General features: G+C 30.8%; 1 protein-coding gene across 5 annotated transcripts in view; it reads left to right on the top strand.

The window, feature by feature from the left end:
* Positions 1-19,875, top strand: part of LOC130621138 (A disintegrin and metalloproteinase with thrombospondin motifs adt-1-like) — a 45,593-nt gene that overhangs the window by 1,099 nt on the left and 24,619 nt on the right. For 3 of the 5 annotated variants that reach the window (XM_057436449.1, XM_057436448.1, XM_057436447.1), the window contains 7 exons: positions 5,415-5,678; positions 8,904-8,940; positions 13,719-13,856; positions 14,590-14,793; positions 18,104-18,271; positions 18,728-18,922; positions 19,387-19,433. In XM_057436449.1, coding sequence (XP_057292432.1) covers positions 13,790-13,856; positions 14,590-14,793; positions 18,104-18,271; positions 18,728-18,922; positions 19,387-19,433 — 681 coding nt within the window. In that variant the 5' untranslated portion in view covers positions 5,415-5,678; positions 8,904-8,940; positions 13,719-13,789. Of the gene's footprint in view, positions 1-5,414; positions 5,679-6,373; positions 7,018-8,903; positions 8,941-13,718; positions 13,857-14,589; positions 14,794-18,103; positions 18,272-18,727; positions 18,923-19,386; positions 19,434-19,875 lie in introns of those variants that run through there. The other 2 variants (XM_057436446.1, XM_057436450.1) reach the window with 2 other exon arrangements.

The raw sequence follows: 19,875 nt of genomic DNA, 5'->3' as shown, positions 1-19,875 counted from the left end.
TGTGAATTTCAGTTTTTATAAGTTGTTGTTTGTATTATTTCAAAGAAGTTCGTATGAAAGTATACTTATAGCTACGAAGTTTGTTTATTAGCTATAATTGGACTATTATCTATATAGATGTTTTTTGAAATTTTTTCAGCAATTATATATGAAGTTCGTTTTGTTATAGGAAGTTCGTTTGTTTTAATTAGACTTATTATCTAGCTAAGGTCTTAAGGGATCGTTTCCACAGCATTGTAGAAAGCGTAAATATTTCTGTAGATCGTTTAAAAATCATAAAAAACGGATCAGAAGAGCAGATTCTCCTTAATCTTGTTGCTACACCAGTAGATATGCCGTTAATAGACGTATTTCACTATGACGCGGTATGAGTGGCTCCCAGACTTCTGCGCATTTCGACAGGCAAAATATGGCAGCAGAAACAACATGAGAAAAGAGCATAAAATATAACTATAATTACTCAAGAAACTGAAAAAGGAAAGTCGTTTCGCTTATCGATCGAAGCTCTTTGTCATCTTATAATGTCTGCTTGCTCAACAAAAAAGTCCTTGCCCGTGGGGTATTTACTTGTTTATTATACATCCTTTCTGTTAGTATTTGAAAATCATGTTCATGAAAGCGAGAACAGCTGTCAATTATATTTTTTAAGCTATGGATGACTATATACAACAAAGTTAAGCCGAGCCACAGACTACGTACGTTTCCGATAAGACATAACAGTTTAAATAAACCAACATATAAACGTAGCCAACAATGTACCGATTGTGTGAAGGACTTCCTCTTTGCTGATAAAAACCAACACTTAGAAGGCACGTGCGTTTATTTATATTTCAACATGTCGAAAAATGCTGACTATTTTCAAATTCTTTCAAATGCAGATAAATCCCACTATATATACTGGATAACTTACACTTGCAGATGGGACTATGCTTGCAGATCCTTACTCGCTGCAGACTAGCGATTGGAGCGATGACGTTTTACTACTTCCAGATATAACTTATGTTGATCTGCATGTGTATTTGGTTCACACTCCTAGCGAGTTCACACACGAGTCGCATAAAGCACACAAATCCTTTTCAAGCTTACAACTTTTATCTATCAGGGCACGTACAAGAAGTGTATTGTCACCACTTAAAAGAAGTAGATTTCTGTTACATAAAATCGTCTGTGTTACCAAGTCAAAGGCAGGGGAAAACGCAAAAATTATATGACACTTGGATTATAATGCATAAAACTGGTTGGATACATTCTGCAAATTGCACCTGTGTTGCAGGGTAAGTTTATTTATCGTCTTTTTATTATAGTGATCAAACGAATATTATAAATAATGACAATATTTTTTTAGACTTGGTTCAGCTTGCAGTCATGTTGCTGCATTATTATTTAAATTATTGGCATGTGCTACATTAGAGCTGAACAAAACAGCATGTACTAGTGTTTTATGTTCTTGGAAAAAGGCAAGAAAAAGAGCTCATCCTGCACCCTTAAGTAAAATTGACTTTAGAAGACCAAAAAAGACAGAGACACTTTCAAAAGTTGATGATCCTTTTGGAGACACAATAAAAGGTTTTGTATCACCTGATCCAATAAAATTTATTACTGGAAAGGATCAAGAACAGCTTGATGAATTAAGGCAGATTGCTCCAGATGCAGTTATCTTTAAAAGCATCAGTTTATGGCTTGACGATGATCAAAACCGAAACAGTGACACAGATAGTGCAAACAAAAATGAACAAAACAGCCTTCCTGAACCTCTTACATTTATTTATGAGCCAACAGCAATTAATAAAACTGATGCAGAGGTAAAAAATATTGCAGTAAAAAACTATGAAAAATATACAAAGTCGTGTTTTCAAAATCAATATGATAATTTGAAAAAAGTAACAGCACTCCAAAGTATCAGTAGCAAATGGATGTTGCACAGGGCTGGGCGTATAACAGCATCAGTTTCAAAATCTGCCTTCACATGTGATTTAGAACAGACAAAAACATTAGTGGACACAGTTATGCAATACAAGGATCAAGTCGATGTTGTTGCTACAAGATACGGAAAGAGAATGGAAACAAGAGCTCGGGATGTTTATACAAAGAAATTGGAGCAAATACACACTAACTTTCAAGTCAAAACAACTGGTTTACACATTAATATATTAATTAATAATATATTAATATATATTCCATATCTTGGTGTCAGCCCTGATGGCATAGTTCAATGTGACTGCCACAGTTTGGGCTTGGTAGAAATCAAATGTCCTTTTAAATTCAAAAAAAGGCAATATAAAAGATATATATAAAAAGTTAGTAAAACAAAGTCAGTAAAATATATATAAAGTTTTTAAAAAAATTATGTTTAAAGTTTGTAAAAAATGTTTGAAGTTAGTAAAATGTACTACTAAAGTATATGCACTACATATAATTTATACAATGCCTTTGCTTATGTTGACTAGTGCACAAACAACCACCATTACTTTATCCATTAGGTCGACTTGGGTTATCGGAATAGTGGTGTTCAGAATCAAGAATTTTCTTAATCGTCCAATCACTCAATATGTATTCGAACATGTGCAATTTGCCTCGATTGATCAACATCTGCAGTAGACATTTGGTCTTTTCCCCTAGTAAATTCAGGTATCTTCAAAAATGCTCCCCTTGTGGCTAATTCTTGTTCAATAAGAAAACCCCTATCTGCCAAAACCATATCACCATACTCTACTAAGTCTAGAAAGCCACTTTTGATCGTTATTTCTTTATCTGATACTCTTCCACCCCATCCTCTAGATAAAAAACTGACAGAACCGGATGGAGAACAAGCTATCAAATATTTTATTGTATTGGTATTTTTGTAATTGGACCAAGTCTGTGCCCTGGCATTCAAGTTTAATGGTCGCTGAATAAAAATTTCTGTGCAGTCAATTATACAGCAGCAACAGTTTTTATAGCATCTAAAACATTATTCTTAAAGCTTGTTTTTCAGGCCATATCAGTGTAAACAATAATGAATGTGCTAGTAGTGGTAACAATTGTCGAAAGATACGAGAAATCACAGGTGGTTGAACTTTAAATCTATATGCAATGTCCCTATTAAGAAGTCCAAGTTTTAATTTCATGAGGACTACAAGGACATGATCTTTTTGTGTCAACAATTTTGTTGCTGGCTTAATTTTATGTTTTACAATATTGACCACCCAATTAAATCTTCCTTTGTTTAAGCCAGTATAAAAATAAAACATTTCAGGAGATTGTTTCAATGACTTATAACAAAATTTATTCAATGAAAGTGTTTTGTTTTTGTTTCTAAGTCCATGAATTTCATTTAATCTATTTGCATATTCGCTATTCAATCCAGTGTATTTGTTTGAAATGTTCTGTTTTTCATCCACCTCATTTTTTAAATCCTTTTCTAAGCATTTAACTTTCTCCTCAAGTTCTTGTACTTTCTGACATAATTCTGACATGGAAGGACCTTGATCTTTTGGGGGTTTAAAATCATCGTCACATTCACTTTCAGCTACTAGTTCAGATGTTAATTTCCTTCGTTTTGTGAGTCGAGAATGTCTATGTTGCTTTTCAAGCTTTCTTTTCTCACTCACTTGTTTTCCACAACGTTCAAATACTGAGGGTACCCAGTCTGGATGAGAAGAATCTTTGGACTTTTTTCCTCAAAAAGCAAACAATAAAAAATCTATAAAATTTTCAAAATTCCAGAGCAAAAGTTCATGTGGGTGAGGGGACACAAAACACAATATGGCTCACACTACTTTACAAAATAACTTTTAAAAATAAGTGAACAAAGTCACTTACCAGACACAAAATGTAAATGACACACTTTGGCATTCTTTATTAACTCTTCTGACCATTCAATTCTGCCAATTGCAGTCAGCCATCTCTCCCTCAACACAGGATGCTTCTTGTTAGGAATTTTGTAAAATCTACCTTCATTACCCGTCTTCCGACGATTTGTACAATTAGGTACGCAACAGCTATAAGGCATTGTTATGAAAATAACAGTTTTTTAAAGTATTTAAAAAGTAAATATATCCAAACAGTAGAAAACGTCTCTTCTCTTTAATAACCTCTAACAAATGACACTGGGCGCCCTCAATGTTTTGCCTGTCGATTTTTTCGCAAGTTTTCGCCTGCGCAAAAGTGCCGTAAAACGTAAACATTGAAATATGTCTATAGTAGCGGAAGGATGACACAAATCACCGTGTAGGTACATATGGCTATTTGTAGGTTTACCATACACAGTGGTAGTGAGCTTGTTATTAACTTTATTAATTTCAACATCCAAAAAACAAAGTTTATTATTACTTATTTTCATAGTAAACTGGATATTTGTGTTAAGTTGAGTTAAGTCGATTTAAGAATACGTTGAGACGATCAATTGAGCCTTGCCATATTGAAACGTCCAAAGAAATCGGAATGTCTAGAGGTCAACACAACTGTGTCGATCTTTTCAATAGCAATGTCGGCGTAAGAGCAAGAGTTTGCAGCACCCATGGCAGTGCCACTAGTTTGTATTAAGTGTTTATTGTCAAAAACAGAGTTATTGTTTTTTAAACATATTGCAAGAGCATCAACCAAGCAGGTTGTAGAAGGTTGTTTCTTAGTTCTACAAGAGCTTTACGAATGGCAGCAATTACTTTGTTGTTGTTGATATTGGGAACATATTTACTATATCAAAGGATACTACGTTTGTATCGTCATGGATTCCGTCGGTGTTAATATTACCGATAAATTAAAGGAAATGTTGAGTATCTTTTATTTGGGTTGGTATTTGATCTGCACAATGTTTTTCAACAAACATTGCTAAGTTATGAATAGCAGTTCCACAACCAGTGGTTAAGACTCTTACGAGAATGTTGCTTTTGTGCGTTTTATGAAGGTTTGAATTTTTACCTGGACGTGCTTCGGTGCAAGAAATAAAATCTATCCATTGTTTCGTGGGTTTGTGTTTCCATTGTTCAACAAAATTGTTAACAATAACTATGTGTCGTTTGGTAGGATCATGGTCTACTTCCATAAAATTGTTACTATATATATATATATATATATATATATATATATATATATATATATATATATATATATATATATATATATATATATGAAGCCATTTTAAAACGTACAGTGAAAAAAAATGGTGTGTGTTTATTTCATTATATTTTCTTTTTGGGAAATTAACATCTCACGTAAATATCACTATTAAAAAGACTTTTATCAAACATTCAAAAACAAAAAAATAAATAAAAAAAAATATGAAAGTATTGATAAATTATAAGGATTTTTCTGAGACTACTCATCAAGTGAGTTTTTTCCTTTACAGTAACCTTAATATTGATATTGATATTAAATCTTTGTTTAGATATAATCTAGGAAAACGAATCTTAAATGTTTATTTGTTTACTCTTTAGATGCTTTTTGTGGTGCAGCGTCATAGAAAAGAATAGGACCAGTTTATGGAATAAAAAGTAAAATTACTAAAATTTAATGTATAAATACAGTATCCCCTATGTAATCAAGATCTGAAATATATCACTGTGAGACAGGATGCTTGACATGAGTGCAATTGCTGTGGGACAAGGCTTTGTCATACTGAACATGATAATCCTGAAAGGCACATACTGCTGGAAATAATTAGATAATCTGTGAAACAAAATGCCTGGTGAACTGTGAAGGTAAATATCACCTGTTAACATGAAGTAATAAATTTTTTGTGGGGGATCTAAACCGCAGCTGCACTTAACTATTTTGAGCACTCAGACTATGACTATTATATAATTTGGGAGGTGCTTTTTGGGTTTATTCTAAAATTGTTAAAAGGACAGTGTAATGGTTGAACTGATTTCATAAGTAGCCTTTAAAAAAATATTTTCATCGGGACCATTAGACTATTTTATTTTTTCATATTGTCTATCATTCAGAAGCCCTTTAAAAAACGAATTTATTTTTGTTATTTATTTAACTTGATCACTTTTTCTTAAATTTTGTTACTGTACACACCTTACATTTTGTAAAGCACAGTCCATGATTTTGCCAGCTCTGAGTTTTATACCAGTAGGACATTATGGTATGACATTATGGCACATTATGGTATTTAAGTGTAGCACCCACATGTTCAACTCAATTGTGAAAGTTCTTAAATTTGTGTTACCAAACACACCTTACATCTTCTGAAGCACAAGGAAATGTGTCAAAGATTTTAACCATAACAAGTTAATGTGTGTATAATAAGAAAAATTAGACATTTATGATTGATGTTTATGTTCCATGGGTTATTTTAATTTAACTTAATAAATAACAAATAATTAAAAAAAAGTAGAACTGTCATTTGCATTTATAAAAAGGAAGAAGAAAATAGTTTTAGTATGTGAAATATATATTTTGTGTGTGGTGAAAATAGCAAGGGCTTGCTAACATTATTAGATTATTTGTGTTTGTTTAATCATAATTTTGGTTTTAAATAATGTCTCAATCTTTTGAATTTCTTCTTGTATAATATACTTTATTAGATTTTTTTTATTCCTAATTATGTTTTTCCTTTCTTTCTCTTTACGTCTTCTTATTTTGTTTGTTTGTTTCTTATTTTAATTTTTTATCAAAGATTTAAATTATTTCCATTTTTTAAGACAGTAAGATTATCCCTGTCATGAATTGGCGTGCAGTAAATAAAAGCTGTATTTATTTCTGAACTACTGAATTTATTATTAATGAGAAAAGATACTAAAAGACATGCATAGTTAATGTAGTATTGAAATCTTGACAAGTTCTGGAGTGGTATAATAAAATTGTTCAATCCCTGTAGCTAAGGGTTACATTAGCGTAAGATTTGAATGATACTTTTACAAACATATTTTTCCCTTTTCGCTACTTTTGCATTCATGTCAGAAACTGAACATTAAAATTTATTAGTAAGTTCAAAAAAAATATTCAAATTTTTTATGTGTGTTTTTAATGCACGATCAGTTTCGTGAAGGTGAAGTCAGTAAAAAAAGAATGAGCCTGTTTGTTTTATTGGTGAGTTTTTTTATATATATTTATATATATTTTTGGTTTATTTTTTTATTGATTATTTTTATTCTTACTTATTTTTTAACTTTAAGTCAGGAATATAAATATCCTTTATTTCCTTAATATATGTATATATATCAAAGTCTATAAGATCCGTGTATGATTAGCTGTGTTTTAAACCGAGCTTAATCATAATTTTTTTACATGTGATTAAAAAAAAGTTACCATTATAATTATTGTTTTTCAGGCCCTATATATTAGACACAATTGGTTTAAAAAATACAGTAAATTCTTTTCAAGTTTTTTTCCAGACTTTTTGAAGCTAATATGCTGTTGTGTAGATAAAAGATAAAATAAAGTGATAGAAAGGATGTGATAAAATATGCAGTCATAAACTTATTTCATTTATTCAGATTGCTCGCCCAGTCTAAATTATTGTAATTTAGACTGGGTGATTTATTGCTTGGGTGTTATTTTCTTATTGATAGGTTTGCTTATGTTTTCAACTTTCATGAAACATATTTTATCAAAACATGTATTTTCAGAGTGTGAAAGTTATTGACGTAAAACATATTTGAAGCCTCTAAGTTATGGTCAGAGAAAAAACATTATTTTTGAAAAAATAGTTTTTACGTATTTTGCAATCAATATTTAAATGGTATTGCAACCAACTTATTAAAAATTTAAAAATATTTATTTTCAGAAGTCTTTTTTTGACTGCATTAATAGGCATAATGTGTTTTTTTCATTCATCAATTTCTTTCGCACGTAAGAACTACAGACATATTGCGTCATTTGCAGTGCATAGTATACTCGCCACTATGTCCACAATTTTTCTATTGTGCTTGCTTCTTCATAATTAGGAAACTGAAAACCTTTTGCCAAGAATCTTAAAATACCTAAAAGTTTTTTATTATTAAGTGTGGCGGTTTATCATTCGAAAATAAAAAATTAAGAACTACAAAGCCAATTAGTTTATAAAGGTTTATCTGTATGTTACAATGAAAACAGCTGTCTAACGTTATCTTTCAGTTTCAAACTTAACCCTATTATTTGTTTATATTAGAGTGACATAATTTTTCTAGCCATTCGAAGAAACAACCTCCTCCCTTCCTACACAAACACACACATATGTGTCTAAGGATTCAGTTGCTTAAAACAGTTTGAAATATAAATTATGCAGGACACCTCAAGTCTTTTTGCTAGTAAATTCAATACAGAAAGTAAATACACTTTATGCAATTCTCACAAAATAAAATAATCTGATTGACTAACTAATTTTCTACCTGTCGTTTCCGCACATAATGCAAAGAAAAAGTTGAACTCGATTCTACTTTCCCCGGGACAGAACAGAAAAAAAAAAAATTTCGGCTCACATGATGTAAACATTTGATGTAAGCATGCCCAGAATCTTTTCTTTTCCTTTCTGTTCTGTTCTGCAAAAAAAAAAATTGAAGCAAAAAACAGCCTTAAAAAAGCAGCAGTTCCAATGGAAATTCATATTATTATTTTGTAAAATTGTTATTTTGTAAAATTGCAAAACATGACTTTAGGTTTGACGCAATGAACCCTAAAAACTTTACATAACCCCATTCCCAGGGAAAGTTTTGTATTATACTTTTCCCAAAAATCCTCTGACGCATCATCGTTTCCCTTTTGTTATATTTTTTCAAGACAATATCTTAATCAGGGTTAATATCCTTTTTTTTTTTTGTTTTTTTTTTGTTTCTTATGTTTGACAATAATGTGAGAAACAAGTGCATAATTTTACAATTATTGATTTTTTTAACCAAAAAAAAATAAATAAAAGTATTTATCTTACAAGATCCTAGCTCCGAGAAATTTAATTTGTTTTTTGTATTTTATTCTTTATTTTTTATTCTTGAATTTAGATTGTGGTATTTGCTTGCAATTATGCTGGTGCAACAGGTAAGGGTATAATAGTAGTTGTAATTTACCTATAGGCTAGTTATTCAGTCATTTCATTGTTATGTGACAGCGTTTTGTATGCATGTTCGTATCGTCAGTTTGATTGTTGTTAGACATAAAGAAAAAGCAACAATTCAGGAGAATTAAGTAGCACTTTTTTATCACTGTTTACTGCTCTAAAGCATACATTTTAGTAAAATTTTTGGCATTCATGAGGCATCTTTAATTATTAATTCTAGTTATTCAACTATATACATTGGTGTTTTTGTGGCAATTTTATTGCCATGCCCCACCTCTTAATAAATTGTTAATTTATAATTCTTATAATTACACAAATGTAGTACAATTTTATCTGAAGAAAAACTGTGAAGAAGCCATTAAAAAAATATATATTTTCAACAATATATTTAGCAATTGTCCAAGCACTTATTCAGAGATAATACTTTTATACAACTTGCTAAAACATTTTGTGTTAGACATTTTGCTATATTTTAACACGTTGACTACCAAAACTTTCATTTCTCAACTGCCAAAATCAAATGATAATATAAAACACGTATATAATAAAAATATTTTCTATGAAGCTTTTTGTTACATTGTAGTAACATCTTTAGATATATACAACAATTAAAATTAGTCACTTTATATACATCATTAAATACCATAATTATCAACATAAAAACACACACAATAAAGATCGTGTTCCTCATCCAAGCAATGTTATATATAAAGGCATATATTGGGGAGACAAAGCATGACATCACACTCCGATGGAAAGAACACGTCAGTAATAACAAAAGATCAGAACCATCAAAGCATTTGGTTTTGAACACTAATCATGTATTTGATTTGAGAATTTAGAAAATGAAAGATTTTAGAAGCATTTATTACGATCAAAAAGATATCAAAAGTTTAATTTTATTTAGGTATGGTGTGACGCAAACCTTTTAGTTCATTATTAGTTTTTAGTTTTTCTATCTCTTGAGACAAGTGTTATTCTCACATGTGTTTAATTATATTGAGAAGCATAACAGCATAACAGCAATGCTAGAAGTCGTTTCAGGATTAACGATTCACTTAGTGATGAATTTAGTGTAAATGTTGGTGTACATCAGGGTTCTGTACTTAGTCCTTCGTTGTTTATTCTAGTCTTAGAAGCGCTGTCGATGGAGTTCAGAACAGGTTGTCCATGAGAGTTATTGTATGCAGATGAGTCGATGGAAGAATTAGTTGAAAAGTTTGAGAAGTGGAAGAAAGGTCTAGAAGAGAAAGGGCTGAAGGTAAACCTAGTAAAGTCTAAAGTCATGATTAGTAGCATTGCAGCCAAGTGTGACCTTGTAGTTGGAAAGTGGCCTTGTGGAGTTTGCAGGAAAGGGGTTGGTAGTAACTCAATTTTTTGTCAGACTTGCAAGCATTGGGTACATAAGAAGTGCAGTAGTATTAGTGAAAGGTTAAGAGCTGACATACAGTTTGTATTCAAGCGTTGCAAAGGTGAGATTATAGAGAATGAAGTATTTCCAGCTTTGATGATGTACAACAGTGGCTCATTAGAGATAGTTAAGAACTTCTGTTACTTAGGTGATATGTTGGGCAGTGAAGAGGGTGTTGGAAGAAGTGTTACTTGCAGGATAGGTTCTGCTCGGAAAAAGTTCAGAGAGTTACTTCCTTTGTTGACTAGCAGAGTCCTGTCAATTGAGGTAAAAGGTAGGTTGTATGAGGCCTGTGTAAGAAGTGTTATGTTGTACGGTAGTGAGACATGGGCAGTGAAGCAGGAAGATCTTGACCGTTTAGAAAGGAATGATATGAGAATGGTTAGGTGGATGTGTAATGCCAGTCTGAGAGACAGAAAGAGTTCAGATGAGCGAAGAAGCAGGCTAAGTCTCCGTAGAATTAAAGATGTTTTCCAGATAAGAAGATTGAATTGGCTGGGGCACTTGGAAAGAATGAAGGAGGATAATTGGGTAAGAAAGTGTAGAGACTTGATAGTTCCTGGGGCAAAGCCCAGAGGCAATTCGAGAAAGGCTTGGCAGGAGGTTATAAGGACAGACTTGATACAGAGGAAGTTGAGTTTAGATCTAACACAGTCTAGATCAGATTGGAAGAGGGTCATTAATATACTTTTTATCAATGAATCAATGATGCTATGGCATGGACGCATAGTTTTCAGATAGTGCACCCAAAACAAGCATTTCAAATACGGAGTCTAGTTTTATGAGTATTACTGTGGAAAGTTTATCATTTCTTGAACATGATAGTTTAGTAGGCTAGCCTACTAAACTGTTATGTTCAAGAAGTGATAAACTTTCCACTATGAATAGCGAACAGACAAACCGAAATAATATCTTTAATAAGAGTTTCATGAGGTTTGTACTTATGATGGACGTATTTTATAACTGCAGAGACATGGTGGTCAATGATTTAACGACCAGCACGATCTGCAGCCATAGTATTGAAACTGATAAACCCTTTTCTAAATAAAGGATAATACATGCTCACTGGCAATAAGTTACTGAATTTCTTTGAAACAAGAATTGTATGTGACAGGAACACTTAGAAAAGAGCAAGGAGGGAAAATCCAAAGCAACTTTCCACAAGCAAGCTCAAGAAAGGCAAGATGATTTAGAGAGCCAAAGATGATGTAGTGGTTTGTAAAGAGAAAGACAAACGAGATGGCCTCCCTATTTTAAAAGCTCGTGGCCCCAAAACTTGTCAAAGTTACAAAACGTTTCCGTTAAAAAAAAAGAGAAAACTAACATCGTTAGAGATTACAATGATTTGATGTCAGAAATGAACCCCAGCGACCAGATTTTATCTTACCACTCTGAATAAGGAAAACATAGCGCTGTTATAAAAAGATGGTGCACACATCCTGGAAATCTTTGCCACTAAAGCATTTTACCTGTATCAAAAATTTTTATCACACAAAGAACTTAGCTATCTCGTTGAATTCCGTGATTTTCTTATCTAAGATCTGATTATTAATATACTTTTTATCAATGAATCAATGATGCTATGGCATGGACGCATAGTTTTCAGATAGTGCACCCAAAACAAGCATTTCAAATACGGAGTCTAGTTTTATGAGTATTACTGTGGAAAGTTTATCATTTCTTGAACATGATAGTTTAGTAGGCTAGCCTACTAAACTGTTATGTTCAAGAAGTGATAAACTTTCCACTATGAATAGCGAACAGACAAACCGAAATAATATCTTTAACAAGCTCAAGAAAGGCAAGATGATTTAGAGAGCCAAAGATGATGTAGTGGTTTGTAAAGAGAAAGACAAACGAGATGGCCTCCCTATTTTAAAAGCTCGTGGCCCCAAAACTTGTCAAAGTTACAAAACGTTTCCGTTAAAAAAAAAGAGAAAACTAACATCGTTAGAGATTACAATGATTTGATGTCAGAAATGAACCCCAGCGACCAGATTTTATCTTACCACTCTGAATAAGGAAAACATAGCGCTGTTACAAAAAGATGGTGCACACATCCTGGAAATCTTTGCCACTAAAGCATTGTGGACTGTTGCGATAGTAAATTTTTCAAGCTTCTTGAAAGTCGTGATCCATCATGGGGCCAACTTTCACGATGTATTGTGATTTTCGCGATCCACACTGTGACCGACGTGAAACATCTTTTACATTATGATAATCACATAATTAACATTAAAATAATGTCATGAGAGCATAATGACAAAAAATTTTAATAATTATTTTTGTGTGTGTTTTTTAAATCAAAAATATTTGAGCATAAAAACTAATCAATAATGTAATTTTTTTACGTTGAATGTCAATCTACAATTATACTAAACAAGGTGAATCAATAACGATACTTTAGGACCACTGTTGTTAAGTCCATGTTTGTTCTTGGTAATTTGATGCGATAATTTTTTATTTACAAAGTAGCATGATTTAGAAGTTTTATGTGAATTATAACAAAAATTACCTACTTTCGCTAAAATATAGTTATAATAAAAGTGAATAACAAGACAGATTATTATTGGTGTAAAACCCTCCTTCGTTATGATTATTATATGGTTAAAATTACGCTAGCTAAATTGTAATACTGTAATAAGACTTTTAGTCGATACCATTTGGAAAAAATAATAAAAACAATGTAGAATACGCTTGCCGTGACACTCTTCTCATTTGGAATGTTAAATAAATAATTTTAATACTGCAAGAATTTAAATATTGTAAACTAAACTATGGTCCGTAAAAGGATTTCACACTAAATTTTAAATTTTCTTATAAGACTGTGCAAAAAACATTAAAAAAACATTAAAATTTATCATTATTATTTATTATGATTTTTTATTATGATTGTATTATTATTATTATTTATAAAATTATTTTTATTTCAACAACCAACCGACCGTAAGCTACTATTGACTTTGCCCGTAGAACAACTAATTATATTCTTCTAAAGTCTGTAAGATCACAAATGAGCAACGTATTGATTTTAATGGAAAAGGTAAAAGAATAGTCGTTTTTATGATATCCAAAAACTTTATAGCCAGCCAAAACAACACCAAAATTAAGAATGTGAACTTAAAGTGAAACAAGTATACTCGTCATTTGTACATTAGCCACCTTGCAATAACAAGCATAAGCGTTATATGTAGTCAACAATATCACTTTATTATGTTGAAATGAAGGTATGTAAAAGCACCATATGTGTTTTATGTTTTTTGACACCTACTTAGTTCTTTTCTTTTAGATGGGATGCATATTTAAGGGATTCTTAATTAACACTAAACACTTTGTTTTTTGTTTTAGAGTGGAGTAATTGGTCAACCTGCAGAACTGTTATAGATGCCTTTGGTGCTCAACATAGCCAAAAGCTCTGTATGGATGATCCAAGCAACTGTAATACAAGCATCCATCATATAAGGAAATGTTTTAACTGTTCTGCAGGTATATCATGTACTATTTTGTTGTCTTAACAAAGTAAGTAAGTAAAGTTTACAACAAACAATTAACAAAATCATGTCCAAAATGTGTAATTAATAAAAATACTTTTTTGGAGAATTCGCACAGATATATTATATTTTTGGTCACACCATAGCGAAGTGACCCGTGAATTAGAGTTTGTCTGTTTTATGTGGCAGCTTTTCTTTGGAGCCACTCCTTAGTTTCTTTTTTTTTTGCACAAAGTAACTTAGCAATAAATGCTAGAAAGTGAATTTTTTAAAAAATTTTCAAAAAAAATTCATAATGTTGCCATTTTGGGCAAAAAAAGCAAATTTATCCCAAAAAAGGGTTTTTTTCTGAGAATTAGAATTACTATTTTCTATAAATGGTCTAAAACAAATTTCACTTAGTCTCATATGCGGAAAAATCTACTTGCTAAGCAACACACAGTACAAACCAAAATTATTTAAAAAGGATTTGCTGGCATCCTTATCTATGTTTATCAAATCATTTTTTTAAATCCATTCATTGAATTTTTTTATTTTTTGCACTAATTTACCTATCAATAAAGCTGGAAAGTGATGATATTGGATTTAGTAAAAATCATAATGGCTGCAAGTTTGTCCAAAAATTTTATTGTTTCACTGTTTATGCTCATGTTTAAGATGTAAACTAATTGTGTGAACCTATAGATGTATAGATGTTTTATCCTTAACAACAACTTAATATATTTTAGATGAATGCTACTGGTCCAACTGGGACTCACATTCAGAATGTATTTTAACACATCCGGAAATGCAGAATTCTAGTACATGTGGAAATGGTTTTCGGATAGCAAATCAAACAGAATGCATGGGGAATGATACAATTGAAGTAAACGATAAAGGATGTGGACAACGTGGTTTAAGATTGTGGAACTGCTATACAGAATGTGATCAATGTACGATTTTATTTCATACTTATTTTTATTTGCCATTAATATACAGAACAGTGCATTGTCTAATATTCTTTACTCCAAATCTAAAACAAAAACATGTGGTCCATTGTTGGGAAAGGGACGAAAATTTGCTTCCAATGAAGCAAATGAAACAGCACTAATTTACTTGCATCACTGATCATTTTACTTATTGTGAGTAATGTTTTTAGCTCCTCAGGGTAAGAAGACAGATAATCAAGTGCCACTTTGCCATTATGACAACATTTGTAGCACTCATGCTCCTACAAAGTAACACATTGCCTGATATATCCAGAAAAATATAATTAAAACAGATGTCAAGAAACAACAGAAATTTTTTTAAGAAACTAGAGGTAAAAATCTTGAAAATAAGTTATCATTTTCGCAAATAAAAGCCTTTTTTCTCCCTTAAAAAATATGGTTTTGTTTTAAACAAAGAAGTATTTAGCGATCCCTTCCATTTTTTATAATTCGACATAAAAATATGCGATTTTAAGACAAATCTATTAAAAGTTACAAAGATGTAGAGACCAAACCTTGTTTATAACCAGTCAACAGGGAGAAAATCGAAGGACTTGTTTGGTAATGGGTCTAGACCCGAATTGTACTTTTACCCAATTTATTTTCTCAGTGTTAGCATGTTTACAAAAAGCACAATTTACATTAAAATGTTGCAGAAAAAATGGCACTTAAAACAAAGGAATGTTTTAAAAAGTTTCAGTCATGCGAATTTTTCTTAATTGATTGAGTCTAATGGGTATTAGAGGTATTGGCACTACTAAAAATTTTTCTGGGTGAATTTTTGTAGATTTTTCCACAGGATAACAACTATTTTCACTTAAAATTTATGCTATATAACAGATATGTGTGTGTTTATACTGAAATTTTTTTTACACCACACTTATTTGGCATTTTCGAAAAAGGAAAAATTAAACAAACAAGAAAATCCTAGTATCAAGTAGAATCTGAATAATCTTAGAAAGGAAAACGCTGTTTGCACATTCTCTTGAATTTGCACTATCAAGTTTGATTGTCTCATAAAATTAAAATAATTTAGTCCTGCAGGAAATGTCTTGTGGGGTAGAAGCATTTTCTTTTAAATAAGTTCAAAACCCTCTGTTTAGTAAAATAAATTTAATTTTTCAAACAAGAACTTTCAAGCTAAAAACGTGTCAAAAGATAAGCACAGCCTCAGCTAATATTTAAAAATCCCTTTGAAAAAAGCGAGTATATAATTTCAAAAGATCATAACATTTTCCCTCTTCCATATACTTACACTTATGATTCGCCTACATTCCTTGATTCCATATAGTAACCCAACTTGTCTACATCTGTCCACACTCGTTCATACTTGACTACACTTGTCTAAACTTGTGCATTGTCTGTACTTTAGAACAGGTCATTATCAGTATAACACAAAAAAACTATTTTCACTTGTAAATCAGCAACACTGATTTTTACCTTTAATGTTCTGAAATATTCTCTGTGGTTTTAGAACAGGTCATTATCATTATAACACAAGACAGCTTTTCTTACTTACAGATCAACAACACAAATTTTCAGTTATTTATGCTTTGAAATCTTTTTTATTACTCCCTTTGTTTCATTGAACCAGTTTGTTTTTTTAATACTTGACTTTGTTTTTCCAGCGCTAAAAGTGAGATAACGCAGCGAATGCATCAGGAAAAAGGCCTTTTTAATAAACTGGAGTAAAAGAAAGGTTATATTCTTTTAATGAAGGATTTTTTTTAATAAAATAGAACAAAGCTTTGGATGAGAGCAATTTGACCATAAATGTTTGTAGTAATTAGAGAAGTTATTGAGGGGAGTTATCATGGTGCTAAGTTAAAAGAGTTATTATTTACATTGTTTTTTTTCTCCTTTTTTGAATTTCTTATAGTAAATAAATACATCATTTAAAGAAAGTTTATCTATATTGTAATACCCAGATACTGTCTGTCATGCAAAATGGTAACCACAGTAGCCAGACACGAATTAAGGTAAATAAAGGACGGGCGAACCCGTGGACTAGTTTATCTTTAAAGTAGAACTTCATTCCTAGAAAACTACTTTAATTTTGCTAACTGCCGCTGGACAAAAGCAAGCCTGGTTTATATATATATATATATATTTTCGACATCTCATGACCAATTGTAAAAGCGTTGATTTGCAAAGTTTATATCGTGATTTAAAAAAATATAATAAAGCTTTTACTTCTTTATTTTAAAAAACGTTTACATTATTAGTTTTGTTTTCACAGCATCGCTCCAGGCATGTTTATTTTATTTTATATGGTTGTGTAATGATCTGATCTTTTGAAAATCATTTTTATATTTTTTATTTGTTTTAAATAGTTTTCTTTGGTAAATTAGTAATAATACTCCTAAAATAAAATAATTTTTTTATATAATAAAAACATTCTTATAGGTGTCACCAAATATGACATAATTTTTTTTACATTTTTGCCTTTTTTCAAAATTCAAATTTAATCCCCCAATATCATTTTATTGTTCTAATTAAGCTAATTTTCTCTATCAAATTTTTGTTTTAGAATTGGGGAATAGCAAATATTTATACAATCCTAAACATTGCACTAAAACCAAAAGATTACATTGAGAACAAGGCTTTTAAGAACGCTAAATATATAATGTTGCTATAAAATGTGTGAAAGCATAAATTGCTGATGCAAGTAGTGAGTTTGCTGAAATTTCGTTGAATTCAAAAGCTGCATCAGCAAAATCTTCCTGTGTAAGGTACAAACTAACACAGCTTGCTAATAAGTTAAAAAATATCAACAACAATTATTTGTTGGTGCTTAGGATGCATAATTACAAAAGGTGTGGTTGCTTAATGTTAAAAATAGTAAATTTACCCTTTAGCAAATAAGACGTAAAAGCATTCCTTTTTATAATTGTCACACACAGACCTAGCTAGGTTGTCTTAGCTTGTGAAAAACTTATACATCATAATATCACATTTGCTATTTTAGCCAAAAACGTTTTTGTAAATTTTATGAAATTGATCCATGCGACATGCAGACAACAACTATCATTATAGAGAAAGTTAAATTTGATTTGGTGGCCGGTTTATTATTTTTACTATTTAACAATTTTTAAACTAAATTTTACTCTAATAATTTTTTTAAGCTTTAGGACAATAGAAAATTCAAGTTGATGTTAAAAAAAACATTAATTGCATTTTAACTCTAAATACGTTATTGCTAATTAGACAAAACAGGTGGTTCTGAAATAATTAGCAAAATAATTATTAATCTAGCGTTTTTCTTTTCATGCAGCATCTGATATGGGTAATTTAACTAATTGGGGCCACTGGGGTACTTGTGATGGAAATTGTACAAATGGAATCTGGAATCGAACAAGGGATTGCAAAAAGGACGAAGAAATTATTGACAGAAGATTGTGTAATGGAACGTTTATTGAATATGACCTTTGCAAGTGCCCGGGTAAAAAATTTTGTGATTTCTTTGTCTTACTTCTTGTTAATGTTAAAATATTATATCTAACTAGTTGTAATAACTAACTAGTAAATATATCTATTATTTTCTAAATGTAAACTAAATAACAAGTTTCCATCAAAGTAGCTATAACTAACAGTACGAAACCATGTGTGTTCTTTATTTGTAAATTTAACTAAAAGTTAACAACTGTACATATAATAGGGGAAGCCAGTTTCTCATGGAAGAAATACAAAAAAATCAAATCATTTTCGCTGAATGATGTGTATTCTATTTACACATTATTTAAGATATTGGGAATTTTTTGTTGTGATGTTGTTTATATTATACTGTATAATTTATTTACACTCCTTTTTTCTTAAACCTTACACACCATGTATTTCTTAGTGAAATATCTATTGAAGATTTTGCTTCGTGTTGTTACTAATTGGAAACTTTTTTTAGAATTGTACAAATGGAATGATACAAATGGCAACTGGACTGAATGTGAAGCTTTGAACAATAAAATGCCCTGTGGAAATGGAATTCAATACTTTTTCTCAAATCAATGTCTTTTTAACATGACTGAGAGAGTTGACAAAGCAAAATGTGGTGTTAAAACTCGTATAAAATCTAGAAGTTGTTATGCTGTTTGTCCAGGTATTTAGAAACAATGTAGTGTTACATGTTTTTTACATTACATAACTCAACTGTTGTGAATCACAGAGGCCTGTGAATAGTTTTTACAAGATGTAAATACAAACATTTCTGCTAAATAAGTTGAACTTCGTAAAAATAAAATCTTACATTTTTATCTGTTATTTATTTTTTGGGATAAATTCTTGATTAACTGACAATAGTAGAACTATAGTTTATTGAAAGGCAAAGAAATATGTATATGAAAATTTTTGTCAAGTCTTGAAATTATGAATTATAATATTTGTTACAAAAATATTTAAAAGGGACCAGTTATGAAATTTTTTTTGCCTTGATTATACGACTTGTTAATAATATAATGTCAATGTCAGCAGGTTATCTCTTGTAAATTCAAAATAAAAAACTTTTTTAAAACATTTTTGTTGACAGAAAACTGTATTGCTTTACTTTGCTATATTTTTTTTTAGATACCTGTGGTGGTTCAACAACTTTTAACCAAACAATTAAGCAAAACGTAAGGAATCTCAATGATTTAATTTCTAAATATAAAAAAAAAATTTTTTGTTTGGTTTTATTTCTTTTCTGTTTATTTTTTCTCTCAAAAATAGCCAAACTGCATCATCTAACTTGGTGCTGTCAGGCTGCGAAAGTTTTACTTGGCATATGTGTAAGCCAGGTAAATAAGGATTAAAATGTGCCAATGCAACGATCCATGTTAAGGCCTGTGAAACGCGAAGAAATGTGTATTGTGCTTGTAAAGATATAACGATTGCTGTTTGTAAAGAACATGTTATAGCTGACATGGCATAAAAAATTGAAAATGTGCTATTAACTATTAAAACGTGTTAAAAATACAGCCTTTGTAATTTGTGTTGAGACGCTTTCCTGATGCAATTGCAGATGTATTATTTGCTAATAAGATTACACATGGAAAGTCTGTAAGATTAGTTGTTACT

This window comes from Hydractinia symbiolongicarpus, chromosome 12, assembly GCF_029227915.1.
Source record: "Hydractinia symbiolongicarpus strain clone_291-10 chromosome 12, HSymV2.1, whole genome shotgun sequence".
Taxonomy (NCBI): Eukaryota; Metazoa; Cnidaria; class Hydrozoa; order Anthoathecata; family Hydractiniidae; genus Hydractinia; species Hydractinia symbiolongicarpus.
Note: the sequence above shows the minus strand (reverse complement) of the source record. Positions and strands in the feature narration are given on the sequence as shown.